At 35.1% G+C, this 18,297-nt stretch overlaps 1 protein-coding gene across 1 annotated transcript in view; it reads left to right on the plus strand.

Moving 5' to 3' along the window:
• LOC114654839 (cystine/glutamate transporter-like) overlaps positions 1-17,945 on the plus strand; it is a 29,094-nt gene extending 11,149 nt beyond the window's left edge. Inside the window, exons 4-10 of the mRNA XM_051923785.1 lie at positions 2,219-2,318; positions 6,310-6,460; positions 11,263-11,366; positions 13,402-13,498; positions 13,848-13,997; positions 16,316-16,493; positions 17,804-17,945. Of these exons, the coding sequence (XP_051779745.1) occupies positions 2,219-2,318; positions 6,310-6,460; positions 11,263-11,366; positions 13,402-13,498; positions 13,848-13,997; positions 16,316-16,493; positions 17,804-17,868 (845 nt within the window). The 3' untranslated portion in view covers positions 17,869-17,945. The remainder of the gene's footprint in view (positions 1-2,218; positions 2,319-6,309; positions 6,461-11,262; positions 11,367-13,401; positions 13,499-13,847; positions 13,998-16,315; positions 16,494-17,803) is intronic.
• Positions 17,946-18,297: the final 352 nt, after the last annotated feature.

The raw sequence follows: 18,297 nt of genomic DNA on the forward strand, positions 1-18,297 counted from the left end.
ATTTATTAAAACAGGAGCATAAACATTATCTGTGCAAACCCAAGAACAGACATCAGGACTGTTGCCCTTACGAGTGCACCAATTACCCAGTTCACGCACCATGATGTTGTCACTCCAATACTCCAACACTCCATGTTGTTGATGTCACTCCAATATGTCCAGGGTCACATATTCCTCACTGCCTTCAAGTTCAAATCAAACAGGAATAAATTAAGGCTTGTAAGATTTAATCGTGAGATGTGAGATGTTGGAGAAATTCTGCAATGAGCAGCAAGGGCCAGGTGGCAGGAAACTTTGTAAATGACTTAAGCACCAGTTTAACTTGGCATCAAAGTTTAACAATCATACTTAAACAATTAACCATAATAGGTTTTTACTGCCCATATCAGCGCTCTTTGAATACAACATGCTTTTAATTAAATCAGCCTTTAACAATGAAAAAAGCAGAATTTTGTTTTGTCTGTGTGTCCAACTATAGAAGCTAATTCCCACCACTCAGAAAAAAAAGAAAATATTGCGTTAGTCTGCAAAAGAATTGCATTATTGTTGAAGAGCAACCAGCGCTGCCAGTAACATTGGTGCTGTGATAACATTTGGCTCCCTGTGACCCTGAACTGTGTGGATTAAATGTTCCCCTCAGTACATTCAGGAATATATGTATACTTATAATGTTTGTTCTGTTCTTGTCAGTTGATTGCACACTATGCACATCCTTAATCTATCTCTAACTAACAGTCACAGGACTTCTGGAGCACAAGCATGCACAATGATACCTAACACACCAGGCAATAACTTTTGTGAAATAATGCAATAATTATTGTGAAATAATTCAACATTTTTGCAAAATAACAATTTTTTTTGAGTGGCAGGAATAAGCTTGTGTTTCCTACACTGCTACAGTTGCAGGATTATTATTATTATTACAAGCTTCAAGCAAAGACTTTATTTCGATCTTGCTGCTATTACAGATTGCCTAAATGTTCTCTATAAACTGAAAAAAACTCTAATGAGGCCTATAATTTCATTTAAAAATATTTAAAACCCCCTCTGTCTCACATACAGTATGGTAGAGCAGGCGTCTCAAACAAGTTTCAGTTTTTAATACTTCATTCTAATGTAAAAATTACCTGAATCTCTGCTGCTGAATCTTTCAATACTAAAAATCAGTGTCTGAACTCAAGCAACATATATTGTCAATTTTAGGCTTTTGAATATGGAAAAACAGAATTTTTAGTTATTTTGTTCTAGTCTTTAATTTTTTTCCCCCCATCAATGTTTATCAAATCTCAGTAAACACGGAGGCTAAGGCTAAAAGCTATGTTTCACTGTGCTGCTGATTAGTAGATTGTTATGCAGGATACTTAGAGTTCTGGCTCAGTCGCCCATATGGACTCTGCTGTAAGAGCCCAAAATGTTTTCCAACTTGCCTCTCCAATTAAGTTGCCAGTGTTGTCAGACAAAAAACTATTAAATTATTCCAAGAGTCTCTTAATTATTGCATCTTGGAGACTGTTATCGTGAAGTGTGCCTGTCGCATTCATCTGTGCACATTTCAAATTCGCTCGAGTGTTCCAGTTAAGCCTTCTCCTTCTGTACTTCCCTGGGTTTACTAATAGATGACTTCACTTGATTCATGCAAAGCGTTGGTATCTGTGACAGGAAAGGTATAATTGGCAGTGTTTTCTTCGAGCTTGCAAGATCATTTGTAACGTGACTGTTTACGGGTAAAACCTGAATTACCATCTCATGTTTCCGTCTTTCACTCCAAATTGAACACTCTCAAAATATGTATTGCTTTCTAGTGTCAGAAATTCAATGATGGCATTGTACCTGATTTTTGTGCTTCACATTATATGTATTGACTTGGTTTTGAAGCAACATTTGTACACTATAAATCACAAAAAGTATGAACTTGCAATTGACATATATAAGTAAACAGGAGCTAATCTTTGGACACTTAAAATATCAACACTGTAAAATGACTCTTTCAGTTAAGTCTCAGAACTTTTTTATTAGTCACCACTTTCAAAATTTCTGAAAGACTTTCCTACTTTAGAGAAATGTGTACTTTAACTAATCATGTAGTAACTGTGGTTCAGCCTCCATTTACAAAGGATGAAATATATGGACAGTATGCTGCAATATGATTTCACTGATCTCTCCGCCTTCCAGTCTACTGCTAGAATGTTTGATCATATTTATATTTTTACCTTTGCAGGGCACACTGAAAATTTCCACAAAGCTTTTGACACCAGTTCCTTGACAGTGGGCAAGTTACCGTTGGCTTTTTATGCAGGATTATATGCCTATGCAGGATGGTAGGTGTCTTTTCTCTAGCCCTGTATTTATTTCTTTTTCTTGCATAATCCCTGCTGGTAAATTCTTTCTTGAATATGTACAGTAGGCTTGGCACAAATAGCTTTAAGATACCTTGTGAAAAATCAGCCAATATACATCATCTTGTATAAAGTTATGTGCAGGATTTAATAGATAGATAGATAGATAGATAGATAGATAGATAGATAGATAGATAGATAGATAGATAGATAGATAGATAGATAGATAGATAGATAGAACTTGTTTTGATTCCAAAGGGACATTTAGTTATTATTTTAGCAAGATTAAATCACTCTGTTGGTATCACTGGTTCAACCTTGGCTTGGTTTACCTCATATTTATTTGGTAAGAGTTTCTCCATCTCTTTGGGAGAGTATAGTTCTGCTTCTGCTTCTTTGACTTGTGGGGTGTCCCAAGAATCTCATCTTGGATCTGTTTTGTTTTCACTGTACTGGTATATGCTTCTTCTAACTCATATTTCCAATTATTTTAATGATATCTCGTACCATTTTTATGCCAACAATATTCAGCTTTATTGTTCTTTTAAGCTGAAACAACTACACCGGTTGTCTCCTTCGGTCAGCTATCTGAAGGTGGTCAATAATTGTCTACTTGCCAATTAGTTAAATACTTAGAAAACTAAACTTTTAATCTTTACCTCTCCTGATCTGCACCTGGCACCTACTCAAAACCATTCTACTATCTCCATCTCTTCTCATGCATTCCTACATAATTTAAGTGTCAAATATGATCAATCTCTGAGTTTTGATGCACATGTCAAGTGTCTCAGTCACTATTGTTTTTTATTTCATTTATAAAACTTACCCAAGTTGAGTTCTGTTGTTACCAGGGTGAAGATGGAAATGCTTATCCATGCTTTCATCCCATCATGTCTGGATTATTGCAATTTCCTCTTTACCTGTCTAAAGTAAAGATAGTTTGTCTTGTCTTCAGACTGTCCAAAATGCAGCTGTCATGCTTTTAACATGTTCACACAACTGGACACACATCTCCCCAATTTTACATTCTCTCTATATTGGATCCCAGTGGAATTTAGGATCCAATTCAAAATTCTGGTACTTACAGAGCTCTGCATGATCAAACTCCCCAATATATCATGAACCTTCTTCAACACTACACCTCAGGCCGTGCTCTGAGATCTGCCGAGTTAAATCTCTTTTTGGTTCCTTGTACCTGATTAAGGACACGTGGGGATCATGCATTTCAAGCCATTGCTCCAAGATTATAGAAAAGTCTTCCACTGATGTTGAGATCAGCAGAATCTACTGAAATGTTTAAGTGTCAACTCAAGACACATTTGTTAAAACAGACATTTGGCTTGTGTGATGATTTATGGGTGTTTTTCATATTGTCCTTGTTTTGTATTTTGCTTTGATTTTTAATTTTAATCTGTTTTATCGTTCAGTGCTTTGTGACTTTTGTCTGATAGGTGCTTTATAAATAAATATTACTTACTTTTCCTTTACTTACTTTCCTTAATGGTATAGCATACTAAAAGGAATTGTGGTTGACCTGCACTACTCTATCTTTCCTGACAGGCACCTTAGATCTGAAGGCAGTCTTGTTTATTTCAACAGGTATGTCCTGAATTATGTCACAGAAGAAATCATCGATTCCAAAAGGTATTGAGGTTTTGTCTCTTTTAAGCAAAGCTGGTCTTAGGTAGAGGTTGCAATGAGGATATGAATAATAGTACATAACAAATCATGTTCTGTCAGTGAATACTGTCTTGCTAGTTTTGATCCTTCCCTGTTTCAAGTTTACTTTGATCTTTATTTCCTGGTCCATTCACTTTTTTCCTATCAGTTCTGTCTCTGTGATTACCAAGACAGTACAAGTACAAGGTGGTTTCCTTCATGGCATTCATTACTGCCAGTATGGACAGATGTACTGGAGTGTGAAATTACATTGAAGCATGAACTAGTTATAATTAAGACAAGCATTTAATTTACTCAAGCGCTCAAGCAAGTATAGTATTTAAATTTTCAATGTTATTAAGTTGTTCAGTCTGCTTTTTTCTGTTTGTTGTTCTCTACTCTGTCATGGTCCTGCCCTTCATTTTGTTTTGTATTTTTTATTTGCATTTTTCCCTTTCCTTTAATTGCTTTCCTTTAGTTGTCTCTTAATTTTAAGTTTGTGAATCACATTTTTGCCACGTTATTTTTCCTCTGTATTCAGTCAATTATATCGCTAATTCTTTTTGATCATGGAGGTTCAAATTCATTCATTAACCAACAGTCCCAGTTCAGAGGAGTCTAATTACAGTAACAGGGGACTTTAAAAAGCATTTCAAAGTGGCTTCAAAGCAACACTAGCTTGTTTGCTGTGCTGATGCTCTCCCTTTCCTTGACTCTTACTGTTGTGGCTTAGGTTTTGGTGATGTTCTGACCACTTTGATTTTTGTCGCATTTTAACCTTTTTCTTTTATATTCTCTGCTATTGATTGTGAATTTTAAATTAGGTCCACATTAAGGAATTTATTTCATTTTTTGTTTGGCTGTTTTTAAGATAGGCCAACAGAGTAAAACTTTAAGCTAGTAAAAATAAGTAAATAGATAAATTAAAAGATGAATAAAGATAAATGGAGTAAAAGAGGGGAGAGAACCTGCTTCCTCAATTTAAATGCTTATTCTAAAATGTTATTGATTAGATCCTCCCAGGTTTTGTAAAAAAATTTGTACAGATCCTCTAAGTGCAAATTTGTTTTTTTTCAGTTTCAAATTGTATATACTGTAACATCAGTTGAGCAAGATAAGTCTACGTGCTAATAGTGAAGTAAAGGCAATTACAGTTTGTTTGTCCTTCTCTACTTTAAGCCCATCTGGAAGTACCCCAAACACAGCTGTTAATGGGTTAGGAGGGATTGTGACTCCAAGGCTGTCTGAAAGGCATTGAAGATTTTGGTCCAGAATGATGTTAATTTGGTGTAGACCCAAAAAAATATGGCCCAATGAGGCTGGAACTTGATTGCAACGTTCGCAGATTGGATCTTGCTCTGGAAACATTTTGGATAATTTTAAAAGAGAGAGATGTGCTCTCAATTTTAAGATGAATAATTGTATGTTTTGCGCATATGGAGATCAAGTGAATTCTGTGCATTGCTACCTTCCTTTCCTTTTCTGAGATGGTTAATTACTTTTTAATCAAATATTTAAGGGAATACTCCACCCAATTCTATGTTTTTGTGCAGAATGAGAGAAAGTCGTTTATGAAATAATGGGGTCTAACGGTCACCATTACTGGACAAAAGCAAATCATATGAAAAACATCCATGAAATAAGAAAAAAAGAATTTGATATTACTCTGTCACATAATTCATATGTCCTTTTATCCATTCAAAACATGCAAAAGGTATCCATTTTCTGCTGAACTATAATTAACAATTTTTTTTTTATATAAAAAGCACCATGATTTGTAAATGAATTTGTGCAATGAATTCCTGACAATTCTGTACTTCTGAAATGAAGACAGGACTATCGACCAATTAATGAAGGGAGAGATGGGTCTTCAATACATATGCTTGTTTGTGGGTGTGTGCATGTTCCATCCTTAGACACAAGAGTGATTTTTGTAAATAAGATTCATTTAAAAATATTTTTATAAAAACTTAAAATGTACATTTAGAACGCTGTGCTCAAACAAGTGGATGACGTTCTATGTGGATTAAGCAATAACGGTAACTTGAGATTTTTTTATGGATGGTTTGATTTTGTTTGCTGTTTACCTGCATTGATCACATACCGTGATCATTGAATTATAAACTTACCCCCTTTCTGAATGAAAATGTGATAGTTTAATATTTTTTGGTCTTCACTATAAAGCACATTTGGTAAGTAACATTTAAACAAAATATCATTTTTCTGTATATGATCTGGGTTTTAGACCATTTTTTCCCTCCTTGTCCTGGTGAATCATTACACACCAACTGCAACCAGCATTTACTGTGACTAGGTTTTTTTTTTTTTTTTTTTTTTTTAGAAACATCCCATTGTCAATCATATTATCTATGGTAACAGTGACAATTGCTTATCTTCTGACGAACATTTCTTATTACACGGTGATGACATCTCAAGATGTTCTGGAATCCAATGCTGTGGCTGTGGTTTGTGAATTCACTTGTAATCAACATGAAAAGATAAATATTACAATGACTTTAAAATTACTTTCTGGTGGCACAATGATTAGCACTGCTACATCACAACCTCAGGAGACCGGATGTGAACCCCAGCATGACCACTGCCTGGCTCTAACAAGAAGGTTCCTCCCTGTTTTTGTGTGGTTTTGCCATCTGGTCCTCTCACATTTCAGATTAAGTGGTCATTCTAAACCAGCCTGGTAGAACTGAGTGTGGGTGTGCTCATAAGTGTGCTATGTGGAGGAGAAACAACCTGGCCAGTGCCAGCTGCTGTTTTCCATACAGTGTTGCCAGAATGAACTCTAGCGTCCCCAGCCTAGAAATTAAATGAGACAGGGCCAGTTAATAGATGGATGGATACACTTATAGAATAACTTTACTACATGACTACAGTAAACCTCTGTAATGGTTAAACATTTGAATGAAGGAAAATGAAAATAAAGTCTAGATATTTAATTATTACTAGCTGTTACCCAATAATTTGCTGTTTAGAACAAGTAGTAATCATTAGATTATGTTGCATTGCACCACTAATGGTGCTAAAAATGCTAATGGTCCTGCTGCCATGCCATTACTTTGTGGGCAAGAATCGAATGGATGCGAGAATGTCAAAAATGGATGAACTATGGTCATATGTGGATCATGAGGTAATTTCATGCAAACAGTTTCTCAACTTCTTCTAACAAAACACTTAACAAATTTATAAAAAAAATGGATTTTTGCAGAAAGTTTCAAAATGCTTTTTTCAGACTGATATCGGAAATCTGTTATTCTACAGCCAGGATTTGTTCCCTGGCTTAATGTTTGTTTCCCTTTTTTTGTGCCATTTTTGTTTACCTTAAATTATTTGTTTTTTGTAATTACATATAGTTTGTTAATATTGTTTTGACTATTGATTATGCATTTGTGCTATTTTTTTTTTGTGTTCCTTTTGTTTTGTGTTGAACCCCAAGAGACAGGCCAATTTTGACGTCACCGCTGAAGGACCACTCTCAGCCTTTATCTTCTGCAGCTGAGAGCTGGTCCTACAGTGGTTCATAGTCACTTGGACTGTGAGTATTGATTTTTCTGGCTTCTTTAATTATTGCTTTTTGTTCTTGGATTTTTTCTCTTGTTTTATGGATTTGGACTTGTTCTCCTTGGATTGTCTTTTGGGAAAATTCTTTTGGCTTATTTTGCCATTTTTATTCTTTTTTTTGTTTATAAAAATAACTTCTTATTTTATAAAGATTCTTTGTGGACTTGATTGTCAAGTCAACGGTTTTTAATGGTTTTCCTTTCACTTAAGATGCATTTTGATACATTAAAAGTTATTTGATCTTTAAAAACCTGTTCTTTGTCGGGCTTCTGGACTGGCCTGAAGCTTGCTGGTGGAGTTGGCAGGTCAGGCTGCCTTGGATGAAGTTTTTCCATGCAGGCTAAGTAGAGCCCTGGCCTGTTTTATGGGTGTTTTTCTAAGTCTCACAGCATTTTTCTATTTTAAGCGCTGCTCCAACACAACAATAACTTTTCAGCAGTATATTTCCAATACTTAGATCCCAGTTGATTTCAATAATAGTCTGAATACTTCCCATTGATTTTTTGTCAGTGATAATTGCATTAGCCATATCACAAGGCCATACTTTTCTTATTATACATTCTGACATCCCATCTGCCTATAGTTTAGAAGTTAACCACACATGTTCTCAAAACCTCTTACTTTGAGTTTTAATGGTCAAGGTACAATTGCAAAATTCAAAAAGCCTCAGCTGATTGATGTTTATCTGCTTTAGATGCCTTCACACCATTTTCAGACATCATCATGTTGGATGTTAATGTTCAGATGTTATCTGGTGACCAACAAATGGGTGATACTAAAATAATATACCAACATCTTTACTATTCATACAGCATGATACAGTCATTAAAGATGTTTTAATTGCTAACACTTTGTAGACCTTTTCAGAACATTATTGTTGATCAGAATCTTTAACTAATCAAACCAACCCAGCCTAACCAGATGTTTGCCCAAAAGGGAGTTGATGTATCATTTAGATCATTTTCATGAGCTCATGGATGCTTTACAAGGTAATTGGCTTAAAATTTCCTTTGTAGATGTGTTGTTTCACAACTATTAAAATACAAATGTTTATTGATCATGTGGATCTTTAAAATAAACTTTATTAGAGACAGAATCCATGAAAAGCTTCAAACCAATAGGGTGACAAGTTACTGATTTGATAATTTAAAGACAAAGTGTAAAATGTTTTACTATGGGAAACAAATCCTCCTACAGTGAAACAATATTGAATGCTCCTTAAAAAATTAAGGTGTGGTGACAGTTCAGAATGTGCAGAAAACATTAATCCAATTGTAGAAAACATTTTAAAACATTAAATAATATTTCAATTAATGTTTCCAAATGGTTATAAGCAGATTTTTTAAAATATTTTATAGTATAAAAAATATTCCAATAATTTCATTTTTTATTCCAGAGCTGTACTTTGCCTGTTTTCCAATGTGTAGGTCATTCTCTATATTATGGTCATATGCAGGAATGATAATTTTGTGATAAAATTTGGAGTACCAACCGAGTCATCCCATTTAATTCAACAAAAAGTTAAAAAAAAAACAAATGTTTCCTGGCGTTAGACATCTTGCCCTCGAACTTACAAATAAACAAAAAAAGATTCAGCTTTAGCCATAGGATCAGGGTCTGTTTGCTCAGGAGCTCTCCATCCAGTTGGTCGCTCTTGCCAAAAAAAACACCTCCTTCAAGGAAACCGGGGTTCTTATGGTCGGGGAACTGGTGGGGTGAGACTAAGTGCCCTCACTGGGTGGTTTCTTGGTGCTGCATGGAGAGAAGGAGAAGGCATTCTTAGCGACAGCACCTCCTTTCCTCCTGGCGGATTATTACATACCTTGATAGAGCCCATTAGGAGATCCTATGACACACAACAATGATAATATATAAAATGCAAAGTTGACTGACTCTCTCACTCACTCATTAAAAGAAACTACTATTTCCTATTTAATTAAAAGCTGATATTTGGCAGGATGGTACATCTAGGGCAGCAGGTATCCATTAAGAAAGGACATTTTCATATTTCAAAAATTAGGAGTAAAAACAACCCATACAAAAGAAAAATGAAACATCCCATAATCCTAAAAATGCTTTGACTAATTTGCTTCTCCATTGCTCCAACATATCCACTACACACATATGTTGATTCCCTTTACAGTAAATAATGTTCTGACAATTAGGTGAACTAATTGGCAAGCAGCATTTGTTTAACCGATAAAATAACTAAATGATCTGCTGACAATCTCTGGAGAACAGAACACATGATTTCACATGATGAAAAGATTGCTTCCTGGCTACAGTGCCATTGTGCCTGAAGTTCCCTGGGTCCAAGTTAAAGAAAAGCGTTGCACCATCCCCAGGTGAGTTGGAGTCAGGAGACGAGGAGTACAACGATCACTTGGGAAGAGTTGAGGAGAGAGAAAGATTGCACTGAGAATTGTGAAGATCATGAGAAAGAAACCTGTACAGGTATTTCTGTGGTAATAAAACAAGTCTTTTGAATCTGAGAATAAGTATTGTCAGTTGTATTTGGGGTTTGGGGCTCTAAAATGTCCTCTAGCAGCCACAATAGAGACAGAGGTTGAGGTCAAAAGTGGTCTGATGAATTTGTCAGAAGCTCACCTTTGTTTATGACTAAGTTTCCATTCTTCACAATTCATTTGCACTGGTAATTCATTGTAAACCAGAAACAATTCACACTTCAGTGCTTCTACAAGAGAGTCTTTGCAACTTTTATTTAATTTTCAGGCTTCATATTAATTTTTATCCAATCATTCATCAAGGAGATAATATGAGAAGTAAGTTTTACAATAGAGTAAAAAAACAAAACGTCAGAAAATGGTGCAAATTTGATCAGAAGGTATTGCATTAATTTGTGCTGTTTACAAACAGCCCAATACACAATAGCATCTCTTTGTGCCAAAGGATGTCTTCATGTTAGGGAGGTTGCCTTGTGCCTATTACATTTCCTAGTTTTCCTTATTCATCAAAATAACAATTTATGGATTATTATAAGTTTGTGTAATTAAGTTCAACTCTTTTAAACAATGCAGAAGGTAATTTTTTTTGCTTAGATTTATGACAGATGTATACATTTCAGAGTTTGACAGGCTATCCTGCTTGAAGAAATTAGTTCAAACAATGAAAAAAAGAGAAGACAGAGGCAGGCAGTCATAAATAAGGGTGACTGGCAATTTTTGAAGGATGGCAGGATGAGGTGATTGAAACTGAGAGGTATGAGGTTAACAAGTGAGTACAATAAACTGAATGATCTGCTCTGTCTCACCATTGACATTGAGATCTAGTGGCTAATAATGCTGCTGTAGTAAAATATGCATCATTTTTTAAAATTAAAATCATCCATCCACCCATTATCTGCATATTCCTTGTCCAGCTCAAGGTCACAGTGGGGTCTTCGCTTATCCTGGCAACACTGGATCCAAGACAGAAATCAACCCTTATTATATCAGGCTTTCAAAGGTCACAAACTTGCTGAATTTATGACACTTAACCCAAAAATGTATCTCACTGAGATGTCTGAGGAAAAATAGAGTGCCAGCAGAAGAACCCACTCTAACATTAACAGAACATGTAAACTTCAACAGGCTGGTTTTGAACCTAGGACTCTAGAGATATGGAACACTTGCACCATAGTATTTAACAAATTTCCATTGTTTTAGTTTTTTCTTTTTGTAATCTTTTTCAGACCTTTGCTGACAGAGCACTCCAAGGGTTCTCCTCTGTCATTCCAATCCTTGTTGCTGTGTCCTGTTTTGGATCTCTGACGGGAGGCTGCTTTACTACTCCCCGGTAAAAATATTAGTTTTCTAACCATTTTTACTAGGTGGGGAGGAGTGTAACCTAAGGATGCCAGTTTGATGTTTAAATCTATGGTAGCTTTTATGGAATGGCACTACTAAGTATGCAGCAGGTATCCCCTATAGTCTAGTGGATCCTATTTTTATCTAGATAGTTCAGATTCAGATTCAGGTATAGAAAATAGTCATATTGACTTTAAAGCCTTTGTTTCATTTAATCCCCTGCAGTCAATGTGCATGTGGAATGTGCACTTTCTGTCCCATGTCTGTGTGAAGTTATCTCCTAGTATTCTGGTTTTCATCCTCAAGTCATGCATGTTAAGTTAATTACAGATTATAAATTAGGTTCATGTTAGTTTGTTCATGAGTGAGACTTATGATGGAAAGTTGCTCTATCAGGTATTGGATTCCCAACTTTTAACTTATGTGGTCAAGACTGCCACCTTCCCATGACTATAAAATGAAGTAAAATGGTTTCAGAATTGTTTAACTTTTGAAAAGTATCTGGGCATATACTGGTGCAACAGCAATTAACCATTAGGCAACCAAACAAGCTTGATTAACTCAATTGTGAATTTGAGTCATCAATATGGGAAATATGTATATGGGGCCTGTAAAAGACCCATAAACCCAGTCAAGACCTTACCTGACCTGCCCAGAAGAGACTCATGTAAACTCAGCCAGCCCCCAAATACTACCTGCTGAACCACAGCAGGCCACAAAAATTGGGAGCTATCTTTAAAAGAGACTGGAAAAAGACAGAGGTTGGGAGCATGCGCTGCTAGTGCGTTGCCACACCCACCACATGACGAATCACCTGGATTGTGACCCGAGTGCAGTGGGTGAGTCTTAAAAAGTTCCAAATATATAGGAAGATCTCACAGTTTTTCAAAATGTCTCACAACTGAGAGAAAAACTGTCAAACTCTGACTTATATTGAGGCAAGGTTTCACAATAACCTTTATAAATAAAGATGTATTAACAAGAATAGATAATAAAGCGTCCTGCGGTGGGTTGGCACCCTGCCCGAGATTGGTTCCTGCCTTGTGCCCTGTGTTGGCTGGGATTGGCTCCAGCAGACCCCTGTGACCCTGTGTTCAGATTCAGCGGGTTGGAAAATGGATGGATGGATGGATAATAAAGCAAAAATGGTTAGCAGTGTAAAAAAGGCAGAATAATTTGCCTAAAAAGGCAATCCACATCAACCAAGTGCTAATACATTATCCAGTAACAGAAATTATAAAACAAAAGCACAATCCAAATACCAGAAAGAAAAAAATAAATGCATTACTCACACAAACTCCAAAACAACTTTAATGTTCTGCTAATGATTCTTTCTTTCCTGACTTAATATAAAGCCAGGAGGAGAACCCAACAGCAACTCCACCTCCTGTGTATCCAATCACAAAGTACACGGAATGATCACACATTTATAGTTATAGGCTCTTCTTCTTCTTTTGGCTGCTCCCATAGGGGTTTTTCCATATCTTCCTGTCTTCTGCATCTTGCTCTGTCATTTATAGTTATAGGATACAATTACTAAATCATAGATAAACCTAAGAAAAATTATATAAAACTTTGAAAAAATAATAATTAAGAAATAACATAAAACAATAATAAAACATTAAATGCACAAGAATTCAGAGTGGTACATAAAAGACATGTCTTAAATCATATGAACAGCAGTTAATATATGAGTACACAATGCTAAAGTGATGAGTGATGTTGCCAGTTTCTCATCTCTTTTTGTGTTAAGTACTTCATACAATTCCAGAGTTTGGAGGCTTTTAGAGTTCATGGCTTTATACTGGTTTATTTTATAAAATAGGCCAAATCAAACATATATATTTAGATATTTAGAGTATTTTATTTTATTGTATTCATGTTATCCCTACTGTTTATGTTTCTGATTTTTTTGGCCACTCAATAATTATAGTTTTGTTTAAAATATTATTCAAAATTCATGATGCCTTTTTCTTGTAAACCTTTTTCATACATTCATTTCTACTTTTCACTTATTTATGTAGGATGCTGTTTTCTGGTGCCAGAGAAGGACAGTGGCCTGTTCTCTTTTCTATGATTCACATTCGAAATCAAACTCCTCTGCCTGTGATGCTTCTAATGGTAACCAATAACTTAATTATAAAGTTGGTGGCCATTTCCACTGACCAAAGGCTTCATCTGCTCACTTATTACAGAAAATGCAATATACAGTATAATCAACCTGCTCTTTGCTACAACAGATACCTCTATTTCATTATTGCAGTATCTCACTGAAAGTAGCCTTGCTTCACTGAGTTAAGATTTTTCTTTGTGGCTACAAAACTAATTTTAACTCTAAGTCAAAAATTAATTTTTCCTGAAGATCTCATCAAAAATTGCAATTACATTCTATTTTCTTATTCGTGCACTGTATTATGTCATACACTATGTGCTGTATCTAGGATTAATGGTCTCACTCATGTCCTCACAGTACCCCACGGTGGTCTTCATGATCTTGGCCGGTGAACTCTTTGGACTGCTAAATTTTTACAGCTTTTCCCGATGGCTGTTTATGGGCCTGAATACTATAGGCCTCATCGTCCATCGATATCGGAATCCAGATCTCCCACGGCCTTTTAAGGTTCTTTTTATTATTTTGTTGTCTTCTTATTATTTCATTTTACATGATTTTATTATTTTTTCTATTACTTACTGTATGCAGTTTTGTTTATTCGGCCTATAAAATGCTTTACAAGCAGAATATGAATACTTTAAATGTTAAATACTCTTTTTCCCAAAAGTAAGGTTAAGGCCAAGTGCATTTCTTTGATTATAGTAAGAAATTTTATTTTCACCATTTTCACACTGGTAGATTTTAATCTATTAATATGCAGACATGGCACATGTGGTAGAAATTGACATCTTAATTAAAGAAAGAAATATCCTCTATCGGGACAAATTTGATAAAATTACCTTTGTCCGTAAGCAGGCAGGAGAAAAACTGTCCATTGCGTCCTTTATTCATTCTTACAGCAAATGCTGAAGAGGGAGCACTCATCACAGCAGTCTGTTACAGCATGGTCAGAATGATCAAAAAGTGCAGGTAGAGGGTTATACAGTATTTATAGACTATATATTATAGATTTATTGAATTTACATAGCAGTGTTGAGTTAATACTTACGTCTCATACTCTAATTGGTTAAAAGACATGAGGTGCTTTAGCAAAGAGCACAATCAGCCTAAAATAAAAGTCTTAATATCTTTTGAATTCAGCTCTTATTCTGTTATGAAAACTACACACATGCCAAACTAGCAAATTTTACTAGATGCATGAAAGAAAATCACATCATCAGTTTCTTAACCATCCCCTTGAAACAATCTGCTGGTTTACTTGACCATTTCAGCAGTCGCTTGATTTGACATTTTAAAAAGAAATGTTTATATATTTCAATGTGTACTGCAAACCAAAACACTTCGCTACTTTTACCTCTGAATTTTCTGTCATATGCAATAATGTGGCAAATACTCTGACTGAGCTGTTATAGCAATAAAATTATTTAAAGAGGTGAGGAGTGTTTTATTGTTCATGCTTAAAATATTAAGTGTTTTTATCCTTAAGCAAAACTATTTAAATAAGTAAAACAATTTTAACACATTTTTATTATTTTACATTTTCTATTATTATTATATAGCAAAATTAATATTACAAATCCTCAAGATGAAGTCACCTTGGGAAACCTGCCATCATCATGAGGTCAAAATGGATTCCTTAAAAAAGTTTTATTTTAACAAGAAAAAAACTAATTTTTTTGACGACTAGACAAAAACTCACAAAATGAAACCTGTAGAAGTGTTCAGTGTAAAAAGTGATTATCTTAGCAAGTATTTATGTCTTATTTTAAGGGAATATCTCTCATATTATCCCACATGAAATTAAATATCATATCTAGCATTTTGTTTTCTAAAATTATTTTGCTTAATCCAAGATAACTGGTCTTGAGTTATCTGATTTAGATGTTAAGTCCAACTTCAAGAAAAAATTTGACTTAGAAAAGCACCACTATGACAGACAAGCCTGTTATCAGCTCTATTGAGAAGCATGCTGGGGTATATTTACTCGTTTCCAAAATATATAAATATCTATCTATGAACTTTTTGAACTTGCTTTATTGAATAGTTTGGCTGTGAGCTTCAGCCTGTCCCCTCAACACTGCAGCAAGGCAGGAACTAACCCATTAGACAGTGTAAGTGTGTCAGCTAATTATTAAATAATTTATGGTGTATGTATCTGCAACCAGACGTGTCTTCCTTCTGTTTAAAAATCTTCCTCCTTGACTTTGACTGGATATAAACTATATAAATACTCTTAAATACTCTTAAGTCAATTTAGGGTGTTGGAGGGCCGGATTTTGACAAGGCATCACCAGGCAGAAGGCGAGAACCATCAGTAAACAAGGTCCTCCAAGAGCAGGCTCATGCACGCTCACCCAATATTTCATTAGATGGAGAAAAAAAAAAACCAAGAAACAGCTGCACAGTTTAACCATATTCTTTTTAAATAACTTTTGTTGTTCACATTTATTTTCTTTCCATTCATTTTCTAGTCATTTTAGGAGTTCAGTGTGGCAAAGAACTCTGAATGAAGCATCGGTCCATTACTCAAACACACACACACACACAAACACTGACTTATACAGGACCAACTCGGGGTTATGAGTTGACTTACCATACACGAGAGCAAAACTGGAGCTCCCAGAGTAAATCCAAAACTAGCACACAGTGCTGCAGTCACATTTATTTTCATAGATAAATTAAGGTTTTCTTAAAGTGGTTCATTTTTGTTATACAAACTAGCTGCTAAAGGAGACTGATTCATTGATAGTTCAGCTGAAAAGTAAATGAACTGTAGTATTTTTTCAAGACAATACTAATCTCTCTCTCTCTCTCTCCTTACACAGGTACATCTATTCGTCCCTGCTGTTTTCACAGGTGTATGTTTTTTCATTGTGGGGATGTCACTCTACTCTGATCCACGCAACACAGGCATCGGTTTTTCCCTCACACTGACTGGTGTCCCGATTTATTTTCTTCTTGTTCATAAGCAGAGACTGCCTTTACGCTTCATCAGAGCTTATCGTAAGTAGCCAACGGGTCATATTCTAAGACAGAAAACTCTGGTGATGACTTCTGTATTTTGTAATTTCATTCACCTCCTGATACATCCATAAAAATCACAGTCTTTACCAAAATTATGCATCAGTCCTGCCTGAGGTTGCAACAGCTTAAAAACATGCTGTATAGTAGACAGTGGTACAGAATTATTGTCATGCTACTTTGAGTATAATGGTTGAATTCATTTGCCTTCTTATTGGGAGTGTTCTGTCTCCCTCTGGTCTAATTGAACTAGCTGAGAAATAACTTGGTTCCCAGCCTCCACCAGTAGAACACAGCAAACATGCACGCAGCTAAGGAGGCATTAATAAATTTTAATCTTTATGCATTATTCAAAATGCTAATGTCATAAACAAAAGCAAAATAAGGCATTTCAGTACACACCATACAACCTGGTAGTATTAAATGTTAAGTTTTTCAGAGTGGTTCATTTCTTGCATTGCTATCAGCAGTAAATCAAAGCATTCTTAAGTCGACTCTTCTCCTCCTTATTCCTTCTCTCTAATCCGCGCTTTCACTGAAATTATTAAGCTAATGTAGTTGTGATGTACTTATTTTGTTTCTACAACAAGTTTGTCTTTTAAAAACAATGTTTCCTGTGTCTGAAAAGTCCTCTCAGAACTCATATGCTACGCGCAGTTGGCTAAAGTGCAAAATGCTTGTGTAATTTAGAAACGGGTTAAAAGGAGTGGTCTTTTGCCACCATAAATTGCACTTTGTATTTCCTTTGCTATCACAGCCAAAAAATCCCACAGTTGCATTCCTAAAATTGTAGACTTACAATGCCAAAGAACGTTTTACACTTTCTAGTTAACTAATTATCAGAATGTTCAGAATTTTCACAAAATTCTTAATCAAATACAAAAGCATTTTGCAGTAGCCAAATACATAATAAGCTGTTTTAAAAGAAAAAGAATGAAGTACACATTATAGACATTACAAGAAAAAGTTTGCATAGTCCAGAAACGTTCTTCTCCTTCCTCCTAGAGTAAGTATATTATAAATAATGTAATAAGAAATGCTTAATGTATTGTCCATAACTCTTTTATTTGAAGAAAAGTGTGCTCAGAAATGCGCATATTACAACTATTAGACTAGTTTGTGAATATCGACAGGTAAAAGCCTTTGTTTTTACAGTTTTCACTTTAAGCAGTTCCTAATCAGACAGGACAATAAAGACATTTCAAGACAGCATACAGAAAAGCAGTACACTCTGGAGGAATGGCCTTTCACTTCTGTTGATGATAATACTTGTTGATTTTATTATTTTACAGACACCCTCACTAAGAAGCTTCAGATTCTCTTGGAAGTGGTGCCACAGGAGGTGCAGACTTACTAAATCTTGGGCTGATCAAAGCTTTACCTTCAGAAACTAATTTTGGCTCTACATAATACTTTATGTATGCCAAATATACAACATGATTTTATTTTAGTTGTAAAACAATGTGTTATGGGTTAAAGACCATCGATCACTGTAAAGAAATAAAACAAAAATTTATTTGATTAAGCTGTTTTTCTTATTGATGTTTGCCTCTGTTGTTTAAGGATAAGCACAATGCTCTACTTTTTTATTTAAAGGAAAACATTCACTGAAACCTTTACCTTCAAATTATTTCCAGTTACATCTGGCAAAGATCACCATCACCATATAACAGGCCACATATTCAAAGTAAATTTTTTTTACTTTATTGTTTTTATTAAAAGCAAGTAACATTCCATATAGTCAAGTCAAGCTTAACAAAACTAAATTCAAAAGAGAAGGAGAGGA

This window comes from Erpetoichthys calabaricus, chromosome 1 (assembly GCF_900747795.2).
Source record: "Erpetoichthys calabaricus chromosome 1, fErpCal1.3, whole genome shotgun sequence".
Classification (NCBI taxonomy): Eukaryota; Metazoa; Chordata; class Cladistia; order Polypteriformes; family Polypteridae; genus Erpetoichthys; species Erpetoichthys calabaricus.